At 49.0% G+C, this 25,145-nt stretch overlaps 1 protein-coding gene across 4 annotated transcripts in view; it reads left to right on the top strand.

Moving 5' to 3' along the window:
* LOC138295309 (zinc finger protein 436-like) overlaps positions 1–17,487 on the top strand; it is a 118,882-nt gene extending 101,395 nt beyond the window's left edge. For 3 of the 4 annotated variants that reach the window (XM_069233524.1, XM_069233525.1, XM_069233523.1), the window contains 2 exons: positions 10,653–10,751; positions 14,516–17,487. In XM_069233524.1, the coding sequence (XP_069089625.1) occupies positions 10,653–10,751; positions 14,516–15,336 (920 nt within the window). In that variant the 3' untranslated portion in view covers positions 15,337–17,487. The remainder of the gene's footprint in view (positions 1–10,652; positions 10,752–14,515) is intronic. The other variant, XM_069233526.1, reaches the window with a different exon arrangement.
* Positions 17,488–25,145: the final 7,658 nt, after the last annotated feature.

Genomic DNA, 25,145 nt, shown 5'->3' with positions numbered 1-25,145 from the left:
GAAAGACACAAACCAGCAATGCAACAACTGTGGATTTCCAATCTAGGGTACCTGTGGAACCAGGGGACCAAGTCCAAAAGTCACAAGCAAGTCGGAGATGGGCAGATGCCCAGGAAATGCCAGCTGCGGGTGCAAAGAAGCTTCTACTGGACAGAAGAAGCTGAGGTTTCTGCAGGAACGAAAAGGGCTAGAGACTTCCCCTTTGGTGGACGGATCCCTCTTGCCTTGGAGAGTTGTGCAGAAGTGTTTTCCCGCCGGAAGAACGCCAACAAGCCTTGCTAGCCGCAAATCGTGTGTTTGGCGTTTTTGGACGCTGCTGGGGCCCAGGAAGGACCAGGAGGTGGCAAATTGGACCTGAAGAGCGAGGGGACGTCGAGCAAGACAAAGAGCCCTCACTGAAGCAGGTAGCACCCGGAGAAGTGCCAGAAACAGGCACTACGAGGATGCGTGAAACGGTGCTCGCCAAAGTTGCACAAAGGAGTCCCACGTCGCCGGAGACCAACTTAGAAAGTCGTGCAATGCAGGTTAGAGTGCCGTGGACCCAGGCTTGGCTGTGCACAAAGGATTTCCGCCGGAAGTGCACAGGGGCCGGAGTAGCTGCAAAGTTGCGGTTCCCAGCAATGCAGCCCAGCGAGGTGAGGCAAGGACTTACCTCCACCAAACTTGGGCTGAAGAGTCACTGGACTGTGGGGGTCACTTGGACAGAGTCGCTGGATTCGAGGGACCTCGCTCGTCGTGCTGAGAGGAGACCCAAGGGACCGGTAATGCAGCTTTTTGGTGCCTGCGGTTGCAGGGGGAAGATTCCGTCGACCCACGGGAGATTTCTTCGGAGCTTCTGGTGCAGAGAGGTGGCAGGCTACCCCCACAGCATGCACAAGCAGGAAAACAGTCGAGAAGGCGGCAGGATCAGCGTTACAGAGTTGCAGTAGTCGTCTTTGCTACTATGTTGCAGGTTTGCAGGCTTCCAGCGCGGTCAGCAGTCGATTCCTTATCAGAAGGTGAAGAGGGAGATGCAGAGGAACTCGGCTGAGCTCATGCATTCGTTATCTAAAGTTTCCCCAGAGACAGAGACCCTAAATAGCCAGAAAAGAGCGTTTGGCTACCTAGGAGAGAGGATAGGCTACTAACACCTGAAGGAGCCTATCAGCAGGAGTCTCTGACGTCACCTGGTGGCACTGGCCACTCAGAGCAGTCCAGTGTGCCAGCTGCACCTCTGTTTCCAAGATGGCAGAGGTCTGGAGCACACTGGAGGAGCTCTGGACACCTCCCAGGGGAGGTGCAGGTCAGGGGAGTGGTCACTCCCCTTTCCTTTGTCCAGTTTCGTGCCAGCGCAGGGGCTAAGGGGTCCCTGAACCGGTGTAGACTGGCTTATGCAGAATTGGGCACCTCTGTGCCCAACAAAGCATTTCCAGAGGCTGGGGGAGGCTACTCCTCCCCTGCCTTCACACCATTTTCCAAAGGGAGAGGGTGTCACACCCTCTCTCTCAGAGGAAGTTCTTTGTTCTGCCATCCTGGGCCAGGCCTGGCTGGACCCCAGGAGGGCAGCTGCCTGTCTGAGGGGTTGGCAGCAGCAGCAGCTGCAGTGAAACCCCAGGAAGGGCAGTTTGGCAGTACCAGGGTCTGTGCTACAGACCACTGGGATCATGGGATTGTGCCAACCACGCCAGGATGGTATAGAGGGGGCAATTCCATGATCATAGACATGTTACATGGCCATATTCGGAGTTACCATGGTGAAGCTACATATAGGTAGTGACCTATATGTAGTGCACGCGTGTAATGGTGTCCCCGCACTCACAAAGTTCAGGGAATTGGCTCTGAACAATGTGGGGGCACCTTGGCTAGTGCCAGGGTGCCCTCACACTAAGTAACTTTGCACCTAACCTTTACCAGGTAAAGGTTAGACATATAGGTGACTTATAAGTTACTTAAGTGCAGTGTAAAATGGCTGTGAAATAACGTGGACGTTATTTCACTCAGGCTGCAGTGGCAGGCCTGTGTAAGAATTGTCAGAGCTCCCTATGGGTGGCAAAAGAAATGCTGCAGCCCATAGGGATCTCCTGGAACCCCAATACCCTGGGTACCTCAGTACCATATACTAGGGAATTATAAGGGTGTTCCAGTAAGCCAATGTAAATTGGTAAAAATGGTCACTAGCCTGTCAGTGACAATTTGGAAAGAAATGAGAGAGCATAACCACTGAGGTTCTGATTAGCAGAGCGTCAGTGAGACAGTTAGTCACTACACAGGTAACACATTCAGGCACACTTATGAGCACTGGGGCCCTGGGTTACCAGGGTCCCAGTGACACATACAACTAAAACAACATATATACAGTGAAAAATGGGGGTAACATGCCAGGCAAGATGGTACTTTCCTACACTGCCCCCCTGGACACTTTAGTGACGTTTGAACTTGGTCCCCTTCCTTTACAGGTCCTGAGGTTTAGGAATCTGTCTTCAGTGCTTTGCAGTCAGTTGTGGTCTTTGCAGAATCTCCTATCGCAACTTTAGTGTGTTTCTGGGGAAGTAGGGTCACTTTACTCCTACTTTTCAGGGTCTTGGGGTATTGTAGGAGGCTGGACTGGCTTGTAGTGAGTACCAAGGGGTATTGCACCAGGCCCAGTTATCCCTTATTAGTGTATAGGGTGTCTAGCAGCTTAGGCTGATAGAAAAGGTAGTTTAGCAGAGCAGCTTAGGCTGAACTAGGAGACCTGCAAAGCTCCTACTATACCACTGGTGTCATATGCACAATATCATAAGAAAACACAATACACAGATATACTAAAAATAAAGGTACTTTATTTTTATGACAATATGCCAAAAGTATCTCAGTGAGTACCCTCAGTATGAGGATGCCAAATATACACAAGATATATGTACACAATACCAAAAATAGGCAGTAATAGCAAAAGGAAGTAATGCAAGCAGTGTAAAGTTACAGTAGATTACAATAGGAGCACATAGGTATAGGGGCAACACAAACCATATACTCCAAAAGTGGAATGCGAACCACGAATGGACCTCAAACCTATGTGAGCTTGTAGAGGGTCGCTGGGACTGTAAGAAAACAGTGAGGGTTAGAAAAATAGCCCACCCCAAGACCCTGTAAGGTAGGTGTAAAGTGCACCTACAACCCCCAGAGAGCACAGAAGTCGTGATGGCGGGATTCTGCAAGGAAAACCAACACCAGCAATGCAACTACAGTGGATTTCCGGACCTTAGTACCTGTAAGACAAGGGGACCAAGACCAAGAGTCGCAACAGTGTTGAGAGTGGGCAGATGCCCAGGAAATGCCAGCTGAGGGTGAAAAGGAACTGCCACCGGATGGAAGAAGCTTGGTGTTTTGCAAGAACGAATAGGACTAGGAACTTCCCCTTTGGAGGATGGATGTCTCACGTTGTGAAGAAGCTTGCAGATGTGTTCCCACACAGAAAAAACAAGCCTTGCTAGCTGCAAGGGTCGTAGTTAGGGTTTTTGGATGCTGCTGTGGCCCAGGAGGAACCAGGATGTCGCCACTTGGATAAGGAGACAGAGGGTGTGCCCAGCAAGACAGGGAGCCCTCACAGAAGCAGGCAACACCCGCAGAAGTACCGGAACAGGCACTTAGGAGAGGAGTGAACCGGAGTCCACCCGAAGTCACAAAAGGGAGTCCCACGATGCCGGAGGACAACTCAGAAGGTTGTGCACTGCAGGTTAGAGTGTTGGGGACCCAGGCTTGGCTGTGCACGAAGGAAATCCTGGAAGAGTGCCCAGGAGCCGGAGCAGCTGCAAAGCACGTGGTACCCAGCAATGCAGTCTAGCGTGGGGAGGCAAGGACTTACCTTCACCAAACTTGGACTGAAGAGTCACTGGACTGTGGGAGTCACTTGGACAGAGTTGCTGACTTCCAGGGACCACGCTCGTCGTGCTGAGAGGGGACCCAGAGGACCAGTGATGCAGACTTTTGTTGCCTGCGGTTGCAGGCGGAAGATTCAGTCGACCCACTGGAGATTTCTTCAGAGCTCCTGGTGCAAGAAGGAGGCAGGCTACCCCCAGAGCATGCACCACCTGGAAACAGGCGAGAAAGCCGGCAGGATGAAGCGATACAAGGTTGCAGTAGTTGTCTTTGCTACTTTGTTGCGGTTTTGCAGGCATCCTGAGCAGTCAGCGGTCGATCCTTTGGCAGAAGGTGAAGAGGGAGATGCAGAGGAACTCGGATGAGCTCTTGCATTCGTTATCTGAAGAATTCCCCAAAGCAGAGACCCTAAATAGCCAGAAAAGGAGGTTTGGCTACCTAGGAAGGAGGATAGGCTAGTAACACAGGTAAGAGCCTATCAGAAGGAGTCTCTGACGTCACCTGCTGGCCCTGGCCACTCAGAGCAGTCCAGTGTGCCAGCAGCACCTCTGTTTCCAAGATGGCAGAGGTCTGGGGCACGCTGGAGTAGCTCTGGGCACCTCCCCTAGGAGGTGCAGGTCAGGGGAGTGGTCACTCCCCTTTCCTTTGTCCAGTTTCGCGCCAGAGCAGAGCTGGGGGATCCCTGAACCGGTGTAGACTGGCTTATGCAGAGATGGGCACCATCTGTGCCCATCAAAGCATTTCCAGAGGCTGGGGGAGGCTACTCCTCTCCAGCCCTGACACCTTTTTCCAAAGGGAGAGGGTGTAACACCCTCTCTGTGAGGAAGTCCTTTGTTCTGCCTTCCTGGGCCAGGCCTTTCTGGACCCCAGGAGGGCAGAAACCTGTCTGAGGGGTTGGCAGCAGCTGCAGTAAAACCCCGGGAAAGTCAGTTTGGCAGTACCCGGGTCTGTGCTAGAGACTCGGGGGATCATGGAATTGTCTCCCCAATGCCAGATGATCTTAGACATGTTACATGGCCATGTTCGGAGTTACCATTGTGACGCTATACATAGGGAGTGACCTATGTATAGTGCATGCGTGAAATGGTGTCCCCGCACTCATAAAGTCTGAGGAATTTGCCCTGAACGATGTGGGGGCACCTTGGCTAGTGCCAGGGTGCCCTCACACTAAGTAACTTTGCACCTAACCTTTACCAGGTAAAGGTTAGACATATAGGTGACTTATAAGTTACTTAAGTGCAGTGTAAAATGGCTGTGAAATAACGTGGACGTTATTTCACTCAGGCTGCAGTGGCAGGCCTGTGTAAGAATTGTCAGAGCTCCCTATGGGTGGCAAAAGAAATGCTGCAGCCCATAGGGATCTCCTGGAACCCCAATACCCTGGGTACCTCAGTACCATATACTAGGGAATTATAAGGGTGTTCTAGTAAGCCAATGTAAATTGGTGAAATTGGTCACTAGCCTGTTAGTGACAATTTGTAAAGCAGAGAGAGCATAACCACTGAGGTTCTGGTTAGCAGAGCCTCAGTGAGACAGTTAGTCATCACACAGGGAACACATACAGGGCACACTTATGAGTACTGGGGCCCTGGCTGGGAGGGTCCCAGTGACACATACCCCCATATTTCACTGTATATATGTTGTTTTAGTGTAACATGCCAGGCAAGATGGTACTTTCCTACAGGTATCTTGGACACCCTTAGTGTTTTTTTTTTACACCCCCAGCGATCCTCAACACACTACACTAGGCCTGGGGTCCCTAAGTGGTTCGCATTCCACTTTCTTAGTATATGGTTTGTGTTGCCCCTAGGCCTATTGCATCCTATTGTATTCTACAGTGTTTGCACTACTTTTCTAACTGTTTACTTGTCTGATTTTGGTTTATGTGTATATTTTGTGTATGTTACTTACCTCCTAAGGGAGTATATCCTCTGAGATATTCTTGGCACATTGTCACTGTAGGAAAGTACCATCTTGCCTGGCATGTTACCCCCATTTTTCACTGTATATATGTTGTTTTAGTTGTATGTGTCACTGGGACCCTGGTAACCCAGGGCCCCAGTGCTCATAAGTGTGCCTGAATGTGTTACCTGTGTAGTGACTAACTGTCTCACTGAGGCTCTGCTAATCAGAACCTCAGTGGTTATGCTCTCTCATTTCTTTCCAAATTGTCACTGACAGGCTAGTGACCATTTTTACCAATTTACATTGGCTTACTGCAACACCCTTATAATTCCCTAGTATATGGTACTGAGGTACCCAGGGTATTGGGGTTCCAGGAGATCCCTATGGGCTGCAGCATTTCTTTTGCCACCCATAGGGAGCTCTGACAATTCTTACACAGGCCTGCCACTGCAGCCTGAGTGAAATAACATCCACGTTATTTCACAGCCATTTTACACTGCACTTAAGTAACTTATAAGTCACCTATATGTCTAACCTTTACCTGGTAAAGGTTAGGTGCAAAGTTACTTAGTGTGAGGGCACCCTGGCACTAGCCAAGGTGCCCCCACATTGTTCAGAGCCAATTCCCTGAACTTTGTGAGTGCGGGGACACCATTACACGCGTGCACTACATATAGGTCACTACCTATATGTAGCTTCACCATGGTAACTCCGAATATGGCCATGTAACATGTCTATGATCATGGAATTGCCCCCTCTATACCATCCTGGCGTGGTGGGCACAATCCCATGATCCCAGTGGTCTGTAGCACAGACCCTGGTACTGCCAAACTGCCCTTCCTGGGGTTTCACTGCAGCTGCTGCTGCTGCCAACCCCTCAGACAGGCAGCTGCCCTCCTGGGGTCCAGCCAGGCCTGGCCCAGGATGGCAGAACAAAGAACTTCCTCTGAGAGAGGGTGTGACACCCTCTCCCTTTGGAAAATGGTGTGAAGGCAGGGGAGGAGTAGCCTCCCCCAGCCTCTGGAAATGCTTTGTTGGCACAGATGTGCCCAATTCTGCATAAGCCAGTCTACACCGGTTCAGGGACCCCTTAGCCCCTGCTCTGGCGCGAAACTGGACAAAGGAAAGGGGAGTGACCACTCCCCTGACCTGCACCTCCCCTGGGAGGTGTCCAGAGCTCCTCCAGTGTGCTCCAGACCTCTGCCATCTTGGAAACAGAGGTGCTGCTGGCACACTGGACTGCTCTGAGTGGCCAGTGCCACCAGGTGACGTCAGAGACACCTTGTGATAGGCTCCTTCAGGTGTTGCTAGCCTATCCTCTCTCCTAGGTAGCCAAACCCTCTTTTCTGGCTATTTAGGGTCTCTGTCTTTGGGGAAACTTTAGATAACGAATGCAAGAGCTCATCCGAGTTCCTCTGCATCTCTCTCTTCACCTTCTGATAAGGAAACGACTGCTGACCGCGCTGGAAGCCTGCAAACCTGCAACATAGTAGCAAAGACGACTACTGCAACTCTGTAACGCTGATCCTGCCGCCTTCTCAACTGTTTTCCTGCTTGTGCATGCTGTGGGGGTAGCCTGCCTCCTCTCTGCACCAGAAGCTCCGAAGAAATCTCCCGTGGGTCGACGGAATCTTCCCCCTGCAACCGCAGGCACCAAAAAGCTGCATTACCGGTCCCTTGGGTCTCCTCTCAGCACGACGAGCGAGGTCCCTCGAATCCAGCGACGCTGTCCAAGTGACCCCCACAGTCCAGTGACTCTTCAGCCCAAGTTTGGTGGAGGTAAGTCCTTGCCTCACCTCGCTGGGCTGCATTGCTGGGAACCGCGACTTTGCAGCTACTCCAGCCCCTGTGCACTTCCGGCGGAAATCCTTTGTGCACAGCCAAGCCTGGGTCCACGGCACTCTAACCTGCATTGCACGACTTTCTAAGTTGGTCTCCGGCGACGCGGGACTCCTTTGTGCAACTTCGGCGAGCACCGTTTCACGCATCCTCGTACTGCCTGTTTCTGGCACTTCCCCGGGTGCTACCTGCTTCAGTGAGGGCTCTTTGTCTTGCTCGACGTCCCCTCTCTCTTCAGGTCCAATTTGCGACCTCCTGGTCCCCAGCAGCGTCCAAAAACGCCAAACGCACGATTTGCGTGTAGCAAGGCTTGTTGGCGTCCTTCCGGCGGGAAAACACTTCTGCACGACTCTCCAAGGCGAGAGGGATCCGTCCACCAAAGGGGAAGTCTCTAGTCCTTTTCGTTCCTGCAGAAACCTCAGCTTCTTCTGTCCAGTAGAAGCTTCTTTGCACCCGCAGCTGGCATTTCCTGGGCATCTGCCCATCTCCGACTTGCTTGTGACTTTTGGACTTGGTCCCCTTGTTCCACAGGTACCCTAGATTGGAAATCCACAGTTGTTGCATTGCTGGTTTGTGTCTTTCCTGCATTATTCCTCTAACACGACTTCTTTGTCCTTAGGGGAACTTTAGTGCACTTTGCACTCACTTTTCAGGGTCTTGGGGAGGGTTATTTTTCTAACTCTCACTATTTTCTAATAGTCCCAGCGACCCTCTACAAGGTCACATAGGTTTGGGGTCCATTCGTGGTTCGCATTCCACTTTTGGAGTATATGGTTTGTGTTGCCCCTATCCCTACGTTTCCCCATTGCATCCTATTGTAACTATACATTGTTTGCACTGTTTTCTAAGACTATACTGCATATTTTTGCTATTGTGTATATATATCTTGTGTATATTTCCTATCCTCTCACTGAGGGTACACTCTAAGATACTTTGGCATATTGTCATAAAAATAAAGTACCTTTATTTTTAGTATAACTGTGTATTGTGTTTTCTTATGATATTGTGCATATGACACTAAGTGGTACTGTAGTAGCTTCACACGTCTCCTAGTTCAGCCTAAGCTGCTCTGCTAAGCTACCATTATCTATCAGCCTAAGCTGCTAGACACCCTATACACTAATAAGGGATAACTGGGCCTGGTGCAAGGTGCAAGTACCCCTTGGTACTCACTACAAGCCAGTCCAGCCTCCTACAGTCACTAAAATAAAGTGCCTTTATTTTTAGTAACTCTGAGTATTGTGTTACTTATGATATAAGTGGTATTGTAGGAGCTTTGCATGTCTCCTAGTTCAGCCTTGGCTGCTCTGCTATAGCTACGTCTATCAGCCTAAGCTGCTAGAACACCTCTAATCTACTAATAAAGGATAACTGTATCTGGCAGAAGGTGGAAGTACCATCAGGTACCCTCTATAAGCCAGGCCAGCCTCCTACAAAGACACAGTTCACATGGGTACCATGTTGATGATGTCCGCCCTCTGTGACCATAGGAGCACGCTCGTCGCTTTGAGAGGTGTCCCAGGGTACAGGTTGTCTCCTTGGAAGGTGCCTGCTTGGAGCAGGGGAGTGACACCGTCACTCCACAGGAGATTTCTTTGCACCTTCTGGTGCAGGATGAAGACAGGGAGTCCCCATAGCGTGCACACCGTCCAAACTGTTGCTGACTTGGAGCTGAAGTTGCTGAAGAAAAGAGTCTCTTGTAGACACTTTGTTGCAGTTACAGCGTTTCTTGGAGCAGGCTGTGGTTGATCTGAGGTCAGAAGAGTCTGAAGTTGTTGCAGAGGATTCCTGAAGGAAGCTTGCAAGCAGAATGTGAAGAGGACCCACAGGAGAGACCCTAAATAGCCCTGAGAGAGGAATTGGCTACCTTATCAGCAAAGGACCTATCAGGAGGGGGTTCTGACGTCACCTGCTGGCACTTGTCAGCACAGGCTTTGTTCCTGGGCACAGAGTAAGAAAGGCACTCTTTCCCCATGTGGCCAGCAACATGTCTGGTGTGTGGCAGGCTGGCAGAAACTGGTCAGTCGAGCACTAGGAGTCGGACTGTTATTCAGGGGGGTATCTCGAAGATGCCCTCTGGGTGTATTTGATAATAAATCCCACACTGGCATGAGTGTGGATTTATTGTGCTGAGAAGTTTGATACCAAACTTCCCATATTTCAGTGTAGCTATTACGGATCTGTGGAGTTCGTAATTGACAGTCTCCCAGACCATATACTCTTATGGCTACCCTGCACTTACAATGTCTAAGGTTTTGCTTAGACACTGTAGGGGCATAGTGCTCATGCACATATTCCCTCCCCTGTGGTATAATGCACCCTGCCTTAGGGTTATAAGGCCTGCTAGAGGGGCGACTTACCTATGCCACAGGCAGTGAGAAGTTGGTATGGCACCCTGAGGGGAGTGCCATGTCGACTTAGTCTTTTTGTCCCCACCAGCACACACCAGCTGTGAGGCAGTGTGCATGTGCTGAGTGAGGGGTCCCCAGGGTGGCATAAGACATGCTGCAGCCCTTAGAGACCTTCCCTGGCATCAGGGCCCTTGGTACCAGGGGTTCCATTTACAAGGGACTTACCTGTGTGCCAGTGTTGTGCCAATTGTGGGAACAAAGGTTCAGTTCAGGGAAAGAACACTGGTACTTGGGCCTGGTTAGCAGGGTCCCAGCACACTTTAAATCATAACTGACATCAACAAAAGGCAAAAAGTCAGGGGGTAACCATGCCAAGGAACGCATTTCCTTACAGCGTTTTTACATATCAGTTTTCTGTTTCTCACTCTTTGCATTGCTTGATGCCGAGGATTTATGTTGGTTACATATGTCACTTCTCGTTGGCTTTACGACCTCACATATTGCATAAACATGTCTTTCATCACAGTGTCTTTTACATATCAGTACCCTGTATGTACCAGGGTGTTTTTGCATACATGTAGTCCTCAGCTCAGCATGTTTGTATGATCCTACATTCTGCGGACTCTGATCACATATCAGACTGTGCTGTTTCCTACCAAAGTGTCATTTTTCCGGCGTGTGTCCTTATGAGTGTGTGTTGTTATTGTGTGTGCACTGCAGGTTGCCCTTCTGGTCCAGACATTTTATTCCGAGTTCCTGATGTGGGAGAAGCGGTTCTCCATGAGGAGCCGGACTCTGATGGCCAAGGGAGTGAGGCAGGTGAGTTTCTACTGCATCTTAATCGATATTTGTTACATGGGTCATGAATGCACCTTCATTCCGTGTAAGTGTGCATCACCTACATTGGTAGCTACGTTTGCAGCGTCCCAGGGCTTTTCTTGGTCTTTGTGTAACCCTAAGATACACGTGTGCTCAAGGTTGGGTTGCTTGGTCTCCCAGTTATCCAGAACAGCTCGATACTGTTGGGACGTAGTAGTGGGGCTGGCAAGTTCCCAGTTCTTTAGAGGTGTTTGTGGTCAGTGACAGTGGCAGGCTCAATGGTCAGGAGTGGTCGGGCTGACGAGTTGGAGTCTGGTTCTTTAGAGGGGTGATGGCAGAGGGGTCGGGTCTAGCTATTATAGGAAAGAGCAATCAGTGTAGCAGCAGAGCTGAACAGCCGTGTTCTTGCTTTTTACAAAACTGATTGGTTAGAGGCAGAGGATGTGAACACTCAGAGAAACGAGTGGTCAAGGGAGCGGGCCGAACAGTCTTGGCATAGTTCCTTCAAGGGGTTAGAGCTTCTGACTTAATTACATGCTGCATTGCAATCATCCACTTGTGTTTCTTCTCTGTCCTCACTAGCTGTCTTAATTCTTTCTCTAAGTCACCCTCTGGTTTCGTCAGCACAGGAGCAGCAGGTGGGCAGCGCCCTCAAGGGGACAGGGCGTTCAGGCTGCCTAGAGCAAGCTCGACTGCTTTCCTTCTGCGGGGGATTGAGTGCCCGTCTCTGTACAGGAGCACTGTCCCAGAGATCTTTTGTTTTTGTTTTTGTTATGGTTATGGTATCCCAAACACAAAATGAGAGCCAGGCTGGAGGTTGAATGTAACTAAAATGATGTTATGGTAACAGACTGCATTGAATTTGACATATTTTTGTACATATTCACACACATGCATATTTAGGAGATGGGTTGGGATCCTGTTGTAGAGCGTGTTGGTATAGTCCAATCTGTTTGTGATTAGGGCCTGCGTGACGGTACGTCTGGGGTGTAGGAGGCTGGTCTGGCTTGTAGTGGGTACCAGAGGTACTTACACCCTGTACCAGGTCCAGGTATCCCTTATTAGTGTAGAAGAGGTGTCTAGCAGCTTAGGCTGAACTAGGAGACGTACAGCTTTCCTACGGAAATCCGTTGTCAGTGCACTGCTGGTGTTTGTTCTTCTTGCAGAATCCCCCTATCACGACTATTGTGCTCTTTTGGGGTAGTAGGTGTACTTTACTCCTACTTCTCAGGGTCTTGGGTTGGGGTATCTTGGACACCCTTGCTGTTTTCTTACACTCCCAGCGACCCTCTACAAGCTCACATAGGTCTGGGGTCCATTCGTGGTTCGCATTCCACTTTTGGAGTATATGGTTTGTGCTGCCCCTAGACCTATGTTCACCTATTGCATCCTATTGTAATTCTACACTGTTTGCTTTACTTTTATAACTCTTACTTACCTGTTTTGGGGTTTGCGTACATATAACTTGTGTATATTACTTACCTTCTTACTGTGGGTACTCACTGAGATACTTTTTGCAAATTGTCATAAAAATAAAGTACCTTTATTTTTAGTACTTCTGTGTATTGTGTTTTCTTGTGAAATTGTGCATATGACACCAGTGGTATAATAGGAGCTTTGCATGTCTCCTAGTTCAGCCTAAGCTGCTAGAAACACCTCTTCTACACTAATAAGCGATAACTGGACCTGGCACAAGGTGTAAGTACCTCTGATACCCACTACAAGCCAGGCCAGCCTCCTACATCCATCTGCATTGGAGTGGGTACTCCCAGGTCTATGTTCCACTGTATAGTCCATTCCCTGTAGGGAGATGGACCACCTCAACAATTACCAACGGCCACCACTGCCATCTACTTCTGCACCAAGTAGGGCAGAGTTGAATCCTGTGCCTTGAGGCTTCACTTCTCTGGGGATGATTGGAGCAATAGAAGATATTTCTAGTAGTTAACCACCTGGCGAGGATCCTGAATCCCTGAGGGGCAGAACTGAGCAGATGTCGCCTGGCATGTCACAAGTAACGTCTGCACCTAGAGATAGTGTGGACTGTATTTGAACAGTGGGGAGAAATGTGTCTAGACCTGTTTACCTCCAACAAGATCGCCCAGTGTCAACAATTTGACATGCTGGAGTTTCTGTATGAGCCCTCAATACCGATGCATACTGGCTGCAATGGAACGAGGTACTCATACGCCCTCCTGACACTACCTCTCCTGCCTGAATTCTGATGGAGATCAAGAAGGAGAGATCATCCTAATTACCCCAGACTGGGCCAGGGGAGTGAGGTATATGGAACTTCTGAACATGAACACCTGTCCTCCGATCAGGTTTCTATTTTGGGACTGCCTCCTGTTTCAGCAACAGGACAGGGTCCTTTGTCCGATTCTCAGAACGTACTCGGCCATGCAAGAGATTGAACCTCTACAACTTACACCACCATGCAGAAGGTTGAATCTCTACAACTTATAACGCTGTGCAGGAGACTGAGTCCAGGCATTGACTGTGGTTGAGTACCCAGTTTAGGTGATAGATGTCATCCTCACTGATGGGCACTGTTCCATAAATTCCATCTGTACCGGGCACCGGGACGTTTGTTATCTGGTGTGGTGCCCGAAACACTGACTTCTTAAAGGATAAGCTTTTGGCCGTTATGCTGTTTGGTCTTTCGCCCAACAAGACCTCTCAGTGGGCACTGTAAAAGATTATTAGTCTACCCTTCTGGGCTTTCTGCGTGGGCTAGACCAGCCATCTGGTTTAATTCACCAGTGGTTATGCAATTCACTAAAAAGTTGACACATATTTTCCTTCCAAAACTGCCTGTGGTTCCCCAGTAGGATCTTAACTTGGCCTTGAAATTTCTTACGTGTGCACCATTCGAACCTTTGCATATTTGTGTGCTGCATCTCTTGACCCTGAAACATGTCTTCCTCATTTTGATGAAATCAGCTCATTGCATGAGTGAACTGCAGACATCTCTGCAGTGCTGGCCCAGGGGGTGGTGATTCTTCACATCTGCCAGGGTGCCACAAGGGCTTTGGTCATATGTTCATGAGGCATTGGGCCAGATGTGGCAAAGGTTTTTACCCATTCTGTGTCTATGGGAAAAAGAGTTCGTACATATGGCCCATTATTGTCTTGACAGCCAGGTCTGGTGAGAAAGACACTTTGGACGCTCTGCAGGATAATCAGTGCTCTCAACAGACACTCCACCTTTGGGAGGTACTGCTTTAGTTTCTGTTCTAAAGTTAGGAATTTGTGGTTAGGAGTATCCATCAGAAGAATAAGTGACTTACACTAAGTAGCACTCTTTGTGGTGGATGCTCTATCTAACTGCGGATTCCTCACTGACCTGTCAACCCCCTGTTCTGTGGAGTGGTCTTTTTAACATCTGAAAAGGTCCCAAATTACCATTCAGAGCGCTGTCTTCAACAATTAGTTTCACTTGATGTCTGAATGCATGAGAGGGAAAGGACTAGAAACTGGAACCTGCATGCAGGGTTGGCACTTAGATGAAGCTTTGCTCCTTCAATTCCAGGAAGTACAGAACCAACAGAGCACACAACCCCACACCTCCACAGCTCTACAGCACACCACACTTCTTCACTTACCAGCACGTGGTAATACTGCTGAAAACATTCTCTTGAATTAATGTTCACATTCCTCTGACTTTCCTCGAACTAATGATGATGTTTTTCTCACATTCTTTAAATTAATGATTGTGTTTCTTTCACATTCCTTGAACTAACAATGACGTTCCCCTCTTGTAGGAACAACTGACTCTGTAACTGAGGAGCTGCCTGAAGATGTGTCCGAGCCGGCGCGCCCGCGGGAGGCCTGGCCTCCAGGTGCAAGCGAGGAGGTTCTCACGTGTTACGACGAAGGCATCTTCTACAACCTAGCGATGGCGTCTGTGGACCCAGGCAGCCCAGCGGGCACTGTGAGCACTGTAGTGATTCCTGCAGTTCACCATGGAGTACCCCCCGGAGAGAGGTCATATATGTGTCCGGATTGTGGAGTATTCTATAGTGATCTCTCCATGTTTATTGTTCATCAGACATTGCACGCTGAAAATACTGATGACAATGAAAACCATTCAAGACCATCAGGTGACAGCATTGACGACAAGCCCTATAAATGCAATGAATGTGAGAAAAGCTTCAGACAGAACTCTGGTCTTCTCAAGCACCAGAGAAACCACACTGGTGAAAAACCATATACATGTGCCCATTGTGGAAAAAGCTTTGCCCGTAGCTCAAGTCTGAGCCTCCACAAAAGGATACATACCGGAGAGAAGCCGTACATATGTACAGTTTGTGAGAAATGCTTTAGTCAGAGCTCCAGTCTCATAAAACATCACAGGACACACACAGGTGAAAGGCCGTACCCATGTTTGTATTGTGGCAAAACCTTCACTCAAAAGCAGCACTTCATAGGTCACCAGAGAACTCACACGGGAGAGAGGCCATTTACATGCACTGAATGTGGGGAAAGCTTCAATCGCAAAGAAACGCTCAACAAACATCACAAAATGCACAAAGAAGAGACAGTATCCGAGTGCATAGAATTACAGGAAAACGTAATCCATTAAGAAATCAGTGCGCTGCACCAGGAATTTGACAGCTAGGCTAAATGACTGGCAGATAGCAAAGAACATCAGATGGGGGAGAAATGCTTAGCATAGGACAGTGGTTCAAACCTGTGGTCCGGGGACCCCTGGGGGTCCGCACAGCCTCCTCAGGAGGTCCGCGACTTCTTAGAAAATTTAATATTAATACAATGTATGGTCCCCAGCTCTCAGTAATCACTCAGTGGGGGGGTTCCTGTGTTCCAATAAAGATTCAGTGGGGGTCCCTGGGCTCCAGTAATGTTAAAGTGGGGGTCCACAGAACTCAAAAGGTTGGGAACCACTGGCATAGGAGAACACAAAGACAAAATAAGTCACAGTTGATCACATGAGGAATCCATGTGAAAAATTTGTTAGTGAAATCCTGAGAGCAGACAGCAGAAAGACTAATTGACAAGAGAATTTGATCCAGGGATCAAGGAAGCCCCACAAATCCTGCTGCATATACAAGGCCTGGCTAAGTGTGTCGCAAACACTACTGGAAGCGCTGACTAATATCAGAAGACGAACACCCATTCCCTAGGAGCATCTAGACCGACATCTCAGTGCACCTCTAAGCACTGCCTACTCTCTCCCAAATCTCACTCCTTAAAGCTTTTTCCATTCCTCAAGCAGAGGCCTCCTATGTCTCTAATTCTTGTGATGACAAGTATGAAATTCGCTCCCAAAAACCTTAATTACGAAAATGATGTGCCTTAAGAGACCTTCAGCCAATCTCTCTGAAATGTGCTATGATCACGGTCGCTTTGAGACCTGATAGCAAATACTTTTTAGTGAAATGACTCAAACCACTTATGCAAGAACATGTGATAGGAAAACAAACCCTTCTTTGAGATGCTTGTGAGGTATTTTGTTTATGTTCACCTTCTCCCAATATGTCTGTAGGGTCACAAGTTCAGAAGAATGCCTTTCGGCATGATCCAATGCTGCTGAACTCCGAATGCAGAGTAGATGCTGACCAGTGCGGTCTAAAGAGGATTACAAGGTTCCTTCATCAGTTTGAGGCCAATGGGAGGTGAAGTAACTCAGACTGATTGATGTTAGAGACCTATTTTATGTATTGTGTTTTCAAAAAACGTAGGACATTTTAAAGGATTTCCAAAGGTAATTGTGAAAATAGCCTTTTTTAGAAAAAAAAAATATATATTTTAATTATTTTTGTGTGATAGAGAGCCCAGTTTCACCCTCTTCTTTTACCCCTTCCGATGTATCCTTCCCAATATTTTTTTTTTAATTTGATGTATTTGGATTGGGGACCCTCCCTGGCGTACTCATTTCCCTTTTCATTTTTGATCCTAGTCTCTATATTTGTCATGTTTTACCCTTTCTCATACCCCTAGTCCTAGCGCCTACCTGAAGCCATCCCGCAGGTTTAATTTCCAAGTTAATTACTCAAGTTAAGACTTAACAGTGGTAATTGATAAGTGAAGAAAATGTCCCCAAATTCAAGCTGTATTTCTTGCATGCGGGAACTCTGTTTCGTGATGTTTGTGTTGTGTGTTGGTGAGTTCTGTACAAACCAAAGCCTTGATGGGCACTTCAGACGCTCAGAAGGGGAGAGTACTTGATTAATAGTTAGGCTTGGGCTGCATGTTTATTTCCTGTCTATTTGTGGCATATGTTTCTTACGCATGCTACTGTGTTACCTTTGCTTTCTCAATATTATTTTTTGTATTTGTCTGCACTGAACTTTCTATAATTTATTTCTTTTGACAGTGTTCCCCAGTACCCACTAGTCCCACCCCCACCTCCCCTTACTGGTGTTGGGTACATTCCCTACTAATGCATAACCTGCCCTTCTACAAACCCTTCCTCCTGGTGCTGGACTCTGGTGAAGCCTTGGCCCTGAGCATTGGGTGCACCATCGTTCTCCGCCCACTCGATGAGTCCCTTCCGCAGCCATGCTTGGGTATGTGTAGTGTCAGCCAGGACCCGGTCTTACAGGTGGACTCTCGTAACCGTGTGATATACTGCTGTGGAAATGTAATCATGGTAATGAGATTACTGTGGATCTCCCGTTGCTAACTGATAAACCCTTTTACAAATTACTGTATAGCAGCAAAAGAAATGGTTCCCTGCTCAAAGTCTGAATAAACACATCGATGTAGGAAAACATCAATGCCCCCAATGATTTTCTAAAATGTGTTTTCTTTGGTTTGCTGGATTTTCTTTTCTCCCTTTCCTATCCTGTTTCTTCCCCTATTCCTTCAGTTTCTTGTCTCGTGGACTTTTGTATAATTACTAGTAAATACCTGCTACGTTTATTGTGCTGCTGATGTCTTCCCGCCATTTCTTCTCAGCAACTTCAGTGCAGCTTGTAAGAGCTGCAGTGTTTGTTTCTCTTGACAGATAGCTGTTGTGTCACACCTTACCTAACTCCAATTTTTTTTTTTTTACTCTTAAATATGAGACAAATCGAAGGACAAGTTACAACCGGGCTACTGCCTTCCTTTTTGAGAGGTAGTGTAGACGAGTTACAGGTTCTTCTAGTTGTCTATTTTAGTATTCCTTGCCTTAACAGGTTCTGAAAGTCCCCCTCCTTTTGATATTTTATACTTTGGAACTTTTGTCTCTGGGCCTACCATACTTTGCACCTGAGGGTAATTAATGACCTGCCCACATCACTGGGGTCTCAGACCCAAACCTGGGAGAGCCAGAATGCTACCGCTCACAGGTACCAGTACGGTTGTGCATGCTTGAAATGTCTGCAGTAATATCCTCCTTCCCTTGCTTTCCAGGAAGACTCCATCTGATGTTCTATGTATTCAACATTGTAAGTTACACAGATGTCTCCCTAACAAGGTAACCATATGTAGGAAAGTACCATCTTGCCTGGCATGTTACCCCCATTTTTCACTGTATATATGTTGTTTTAGTTGTATGTGTCACTGGGACCCTGGTAACCCAGGGCCCCAGTGCTCATAAGTGTGCCTGAATGTGTTACCTGTGTAGTGACTAACTGTCTCACTGAGGCTCTGCTAACCAGAACCTCAGTGGTTATGCTCTCTCATTTCTTTCCAAATTGTCACTAACAGGCTAGTGACCATTTTTACCAATTTACATTGGCTTACTGGAACACCCTTATAATTCCCTAGTATATGGTACTGAGGTACCCAGGGTATTGGGGTTCCAGGAGATCCCTATGGGCTGCAGCATTTCTTTTGCCACCCATAGGGAGCTCTGACAATTCTTACACAGGCCTGCCACTGCAGCCTGAGTGAAATAACGTCCACGTTATTTCACAGCCATTTTTCACTGCACTTAAGTAACTTATGAGTCACCTATATGTCTAACCTTCACCTGCTGAAGGTTGTGTGCAAAGTTACTTAGTGTGTGGGCACCCTGGCACTTGCCAAGGTTCCCCCACATCGTTCAGGGCAAATTCCCCAGACTTTGTGAGTGCGGAGACACCATTACACGCGTGCAATATACATATGTCACTACCTATGTATGGGGTCACAATGGTAACTCTGAACATGGCCATGTAACATGTCTAACATCATGGAATTGTCACCCCAATACCATTCTGGTATTGGGGGGACAATTCCATGATCCCCCAGGTCTCTAGCACAGAACCCGGGTACTGACAAACTGCCTTTCTTAGAAAGTCGTGCAATGCAGGTTAGAGTGCCGTTGACCCAGGCTTGGCTGTGCACAAAGGATTTCCGCCGGAAGTGCACAGGGGCCGGAGTAGCTGCAAAGTCGCGGTTCCCAGCAATGCAGCCCAGCGAGGTGAGGCAAGGACTTACCTCCACCAAACTTGGGCTGAAGAGTCACTGGACTGTGGGGGTCACTTGGACAGAGTCGCTGGATTCGAGGGACCTCGCTCGTCGTGCTGAGAGGAGACCCAAGGGACCGGTAATGCAGCTTTTTGGTGCCTGCGGTTGCAGGGGGAAGATTCCGTCGACCCACGGGAGATTTCTTCGGAGCTTCTGGTGCAGAGAGGAGGCAGACTACCCCCACAGCATGCACAAGCAGGAAATCAGTCGAGAAGGCGGCAGGATCAGCGTTACAGAGTTGCAGTAGTCGTCTTTGCTACTATGTTGCAGGTTTGCAGGCTTCCAGCGCGGTCAGCAGTCAATTCCTTATCAGAAGGTGAAGAGGGAGATGCAGAGGAACTCGGATGAGCTCTTGCATTCGTTATCTAAAGTTTCCCCAGAGACAGAGACCCTAAATCGCCAGAAAAGAGGGTTTGGCTACCTAGGAGAGAGGGTAGGCTAGCAACACCTGAAGGAGCCTATCACAAGGAGTCTCTGACGTCACCTGGTGGCACTGGCCACTCAGAGCAGTCCAGTGTGCCAGCAGCACCTCTGTTTCCAAGATGGCAGAGGTCTGGAGCACACGGGAGGAGCTCTGGACACCTCCCAGGGGAGGTGCAGGTCAGGGGAGTGGTCACTCCCCTTTCCTTTGTCCAGTTTCGCGCCAGAGCAGGGGCTAAGGGGTCCCTGAACCGGTGTAGACTGGCTTATGCAGAATTGGGCACATCTGTGCCCAACAAAGCATTTCCAGAGGCTGGGGGAGGCTACTCCTCCCCTGCCTTCACACCATTTTCCAAAGGGAGAGGGTGTAACACCCTCTCTCAGAGGAAGTTCTTTGTTCTGCCATCCTGGGCCAGGCCTGGCTGGACCCCAGGAGGGCAGCTGCCTGTCTGAGGGGTTGGCAGCAGCAGCAGCTGCAGTGAAACCCCAGGAAGAGCAGTTTGGCAGTACCAGGGTCTGTGCTACAGACCACTGGGATCATGGGATTGTGCCAACTATGCCAGGATGGCATAGAGGGGGCAATTCCATGATCATAGACATGTTACATGGCCATATTCGGAGTTACCATTGTGAAGCCACATATAGGTAGTGACCTATATGTAGTGCACGCGTGTAATGGTGTCCCCGCACTCACAAAGTTCAGGGAATTGGCTCTGAACAATGTGGGGGCACCTTGGCTAGTGCCAGGGTGCCCTCACACTAAGTAACTTTGCACCTAACCTTTACCAGGTAAAGGTTAGACATATAGGTGACTTATAAGTTACTTAAGTGCAGTGTAAAATGCCTGTGAAATAACGTGGACGTTATTTCACTCAGGCTGCAGTGGCAGGCCTGTGTAAGAATTGTCAGAGCTCCCTATGGGTGGCAAAAGAAATGCTGCAGCCGATAGGGATCTCCTGGAACCCCAATACCCTGGGTACCTCAGTACCATATACTAGGGAATTATAAGGGTGTTCCAGTAAGCCAATGTAAATTGGTAAAAATGGTCACTAGCCTGTTAGTGACAATTTGGAAAGAAATGAGAGAGCATAACCACTGAGGTTCTGGTTAGCAGAGCCTCAGTGAGACAGTTAGTCACTACACAGGTAACACATTCAGGCACACTTATGAGCACTGGGGCCCTGGGTTACCAGGGTCCCAGTGACACATACAACTAAAACAACATATATACAGTGAAAAATGGGGGTAACATGCCAGGCAAGATGGTACTTTCCTACACTAACATACTGAAAACATAGGGTTTTCACTATGAGCACTGGGCCCTGGCTAGCAGAATCCCAGTGAGACAGTGAAAACACCCTGACATACACTCACAAACAGGCCAAAAGTGGGGGTAACAAGGCTAGAAAGAGGCTACTTTCTCGCAGGTACCCAGGGTATTGGGGTTCCAGGAGATCCCTATGGGCTGCAGCATTTCTTTTGCCACCCATAGGGAGCTCTGACAATTCTTACACAGGCCTGCCAGTGCAGCCTGAGTGAAATAACGTCCACGTTATTTCACAGCCATTTACCACTGCACTTAAGTAACTTATAAGTCACCAATCTGTCTAACCTTCACCTGGTGAAGGTTGGGTGCAAAGTTACTTAGTGTGTGAGCACCCTGGCACTAGCCAAGGTGCACCCACATCTTTCAGGGCCAATTTCCCGGACTTTGTGAGTGCGGGGACACCATTACACATGTGCACTATACATAGGTCACTACCTATGTACAGCGTCACAATGATAACTCCGAACATGGCCATGTAACATGTCTAAATCATGGAATTGTCACTCCAGTGCCCTTCTGGCATTGGGGGGGACAATTCCATGATCCCCCGGGTCTCTAGCACAGAACCCAGGTACTGCCAAACTACCTCTCCGGGGTCTCCACTGCAGCTGCTGGCAACCCCTCAGACAGGTTTCTACCCTCCTGGGGTCCAGGCAGCCCTGGCCCAGGAAGGCAGAACAAAGGATTTCCTCTGAGAGAGGGTGTAACACCCTCTCCCTTTGGAAATAGGTGTGAAGGCTGGCCCATCTCTGCATAAGCCAGTCTACACCGGTTTAGGGATCCCCTCAGCCCTGCTCTGGTGCGAAACTGGACAAAGGAAAGGGGAGTGACCACTCCCCTGACCTGCACCTCCCTGGGGAGGTACCCAGAGCTCCTCCAGTCTTTCCCAGACCTCTGCCACCTTGGAAACAGAGGTGTCTGTGGCACACTGGACTGCCCTTGGTGGCCAGTGCCAGCAGGTGATGTCAGAGGCTCCTACTGATAGGCTCTTACCTCTCCTGGTAGCCAATCCTCCTTCCTAGGTAGCCAAACCTCCTTTTCTGGCTATTTAGGGTCTCTGCTTTGGGGAATTCTTCAGATACCGAATGCAAGAGCTCACCAGAGTTCCTCTGCATCTCCCTCTTCACCTTCTGCCAAAGGATCGACCGCTGACTGCTCAGGACGCCTGCAAAACTGCAACAAAGTAGCAAGACGACTACTAGCAACCTTGTATCGCTTCATCCTGCCGGCTTTCTCAACTGTTTCCAGGTGGTGCATGCTCTGGGGGTAGCCTGCCTCCTCTCTGCACCAGAAGCTCCGAAGAAATCTCCCGTGGGTCGACGGAATCTTCCCCCTGCAACCGCAGGCACCAAAAAGCTGCATTACCGGTCCCTTGGGTCTCCTCTCAGCACGACGAGCGAGGTCCCTCGAATCCAGCGACTCTGTCCATGTGACCCCCACAGTCCAGTGACTCTTCAGTCCAAGTTTGGTGGAGGTAAGTCCTTGCCTCACCTCGCTGGGCTGCATTGCTGGGAACCGCGACTTTGCAGCTACACCGGCCCCTGTGCACTTCCGGCGGAAATCCTTTGTGCACAGCCAAGCCTGGGTCCACGGCACTCTAACCTGCATTGCACGACTTTCTAAGTTGGTCTTCGGCGACGTGGGACTCCTTTGTGCAACTTCGGCGAGCACCGTTTCACGCATCCTCGTAGTGCCTGTTTCTGGCACTTCTCCGGGTGCTACCTGCTTCAGTGAGGGCTCTTTGTCTTGCTCGACGTCCCCTCTCTCTTCAGGTCCAATTTGCGACCTCCTGGTCCCTCCTGGGCCCCAGCAGCGTCCAAAAACGCCAAACGCACGATTTGCGACTAGCAAGGCTTGTTGGCGTCCTTTCAGCGGGAAAACACTTCTGCACGACTCTCCAAGGCGAGAGGGATCCGTCCACCAAAGGGGAAGTCTCTAGCCCTTTTCGTTCCTTCAGAAACATCAGCTTCTTCTGTCCAGTAGAAGCTTCTTTGCACCCGCAGCTGGCATTTCCTGGGCATTTGCCCATCTCCGACTTGCTTGTGACTTTTGGACTTGGTCCCCTTGTTCCACAGGTAACCTAGATTGGAAATCCACAGTTGTTGCATTGCTGGTTTGTGTCTTTCCTGCATTATTCCTCTAACACGACTTCTTTGTCCTTAGGGGAACTTTAGTGCACTTTGCACTCACTTTTCAGGGTCTTGGGGAGGGTTATTTTTCTAACTCTCACTATTTTCTAATAGTCCCAGCGACCCTCTACAAGGTCACATAGGTTTGGGGTCCACTCGTGGTTCGCATTCCACTTTTGGAGTATATGGTTTGTGTTGCCCCTATCCCTATGTTTCCCCATTGTATCCTATTGTAACTATACATTGTTTGCACTGTTTTCTAAGACTATACTGCATATTTTTGCTATTGTGTATATATATCTTGTGTATATTTCCTATCCTCTCACTGAGGGTACACTCTAAGATACTTTGGCATATTGTCATAAAAATAAAGTACCTTTATTTTTAGTATAACTGTGTATTGTGTTTTCTTATGCTATTGTGCATATGACACTAAGTGGTACTGTAGTAGCTTCACACGTCTCCTAGTTCAGCCTAAGCTGCTCTGCTAAGCTACCATTATCTATCAGCCTAAGCTGCTAGACACCCTATACACTAATAAGGGATAACTGGGCCTGGTGCAAGGTGCAAGTACCCCTTGGTACTCACTACAAGCCAGTCCAGCCTCCTACAGCAACCTACTGGTAGATCACAAACATGGGGTGCTCAGTGATGTAGGTGAACCTTTGGTCCTCTCCTTCAAGGCCCAGGGGCGATGGATGCAGTGGTGTCCTTTGGCTTTGGGTTTCCTAGTCAAGGGGCACTCGTGGTTGGAGGTCCTGTGGTCTGAGGCTGCAAGTGTCGACGTGAAGTCCAGGAGGGGTGAAACCACAGTGGACTGAAGCTCCAAAGAGCTGGGGGACTTAGTTGACACCAAAGGTCCACTTCAAGTCGAGCAGATGGCAATGTTTGCGGTGGTTGCTTTAGGTATTGTGTTTCTCTCACCACAGAGGCTGCTGGAGAGGGGGTCGGTGTGCAGAGACTTCGGGCAACTTCAGGAAGTGTGAAACCACAATGGACTCAGACTATGGACAGCTGGGGGACCTTGCATACACCGGAGGTCCACTCCCACTGGGGTTGGTGATTGAGGGTGCAGTAGTGTCCCAGGTGTGAGGTGTTTACAATTTCGGAGGCTGCAGATTCCTTTCCATGGAGTTGGTATGAGAGAGGATCTGCTACTCATGGGAGACTTGATTCTTTTTCGAACACAGGCAGTCCTTCCTGGTTTCTGGCAGTTCAGCTGCAGGATGAGGTATCTTTTGGTGCAGAATCCATTGAGGAGTGCAGTCAGGCCTGCAGGGTTGGTACCAGGTCAGCTGCTCCTCCTTCTTTTCTTCTGCGGGTGCATCTCTTCTTTGTCCTTTTCTTCTGAGGTTATCAGGCTCTGAGTTCTAGGGTACAGGAGTGCCACCTAAATACTCAATTTAGGGGTGTAACAGGGAGTGTCCGGTGGCAGCCAATGGGTTGCCCACCTTTCGGGTAACTATACACTTTCTACGACCACTTCAGCTGGGAAGTGGTCATAACCCTATCCCTAGTGGCCTAATGTCTTCAAAACAAAGATGGAGGAATTTAAACAGTGCTGTCCACTGCAACTCATCTGCCTTAGGGGTGAGACTGGCATGAAGTTGGTACACCTAATCAGCCTAATTTTCCCTCCCATTCTACTGCCGAAAGTGGAGTCAGGATAGGGGGGAAGGGGAGGGGGGGAATCAGTCATCTCTGCCATCAGGAGAGACCTTGGTCTCATTACAAACCGTGCTAAGCCTTTGAAGCTTCCCACCCTGGAATGTCCATCTTGCTTGGGTGAGGCGCTAACACCTATCAAGTGCAGGCTTTTGTCTCTGGCCCCCAAGAGCCCTGGCTCTCACCTGCGGGGGGTTTCAGAAATGTGGCAAGGGTGGCTGAACTGGTCACGAACAGTCAGTGCCCACACTGGTTTTTGGTAGGTTTTCAGGGGGACATCTGAGGTGCCCTCTGAGTGCATGTATTGCTAACTCTCACACTGGCATCAGTGTGTGTTCATCCATATGAGCTGCTTGATACCAGACATCCCTATTGTAGGAAGTTGGCTCTGTATGTACTATTTCAAAGTAAGAAATAGCATGCACACAGTCCAAGGGTTCCCCTTAGAGGTAA

Source organism: Pleurodeles waltl, chromosome 5, assembly GCF_031143425.1.
Source record: "Pleurodeles waltl isolate 20211129_DDA chromosome 5, aPleWal1.hap1.20221129, whole genome shotgun sequence".
Classification (NCBI taxonomy): domain Eukaryota; kingdom Metazoa; phylum Chordata; class Amphibia; order Caudata; family Salamandridae; genus Pleurodeles; species Pleurodeles waltl.
Note: the sequence above shows the minus strand (reverse complement) of the source record. Positions and strands in the feature narration are given on the sequence as shown.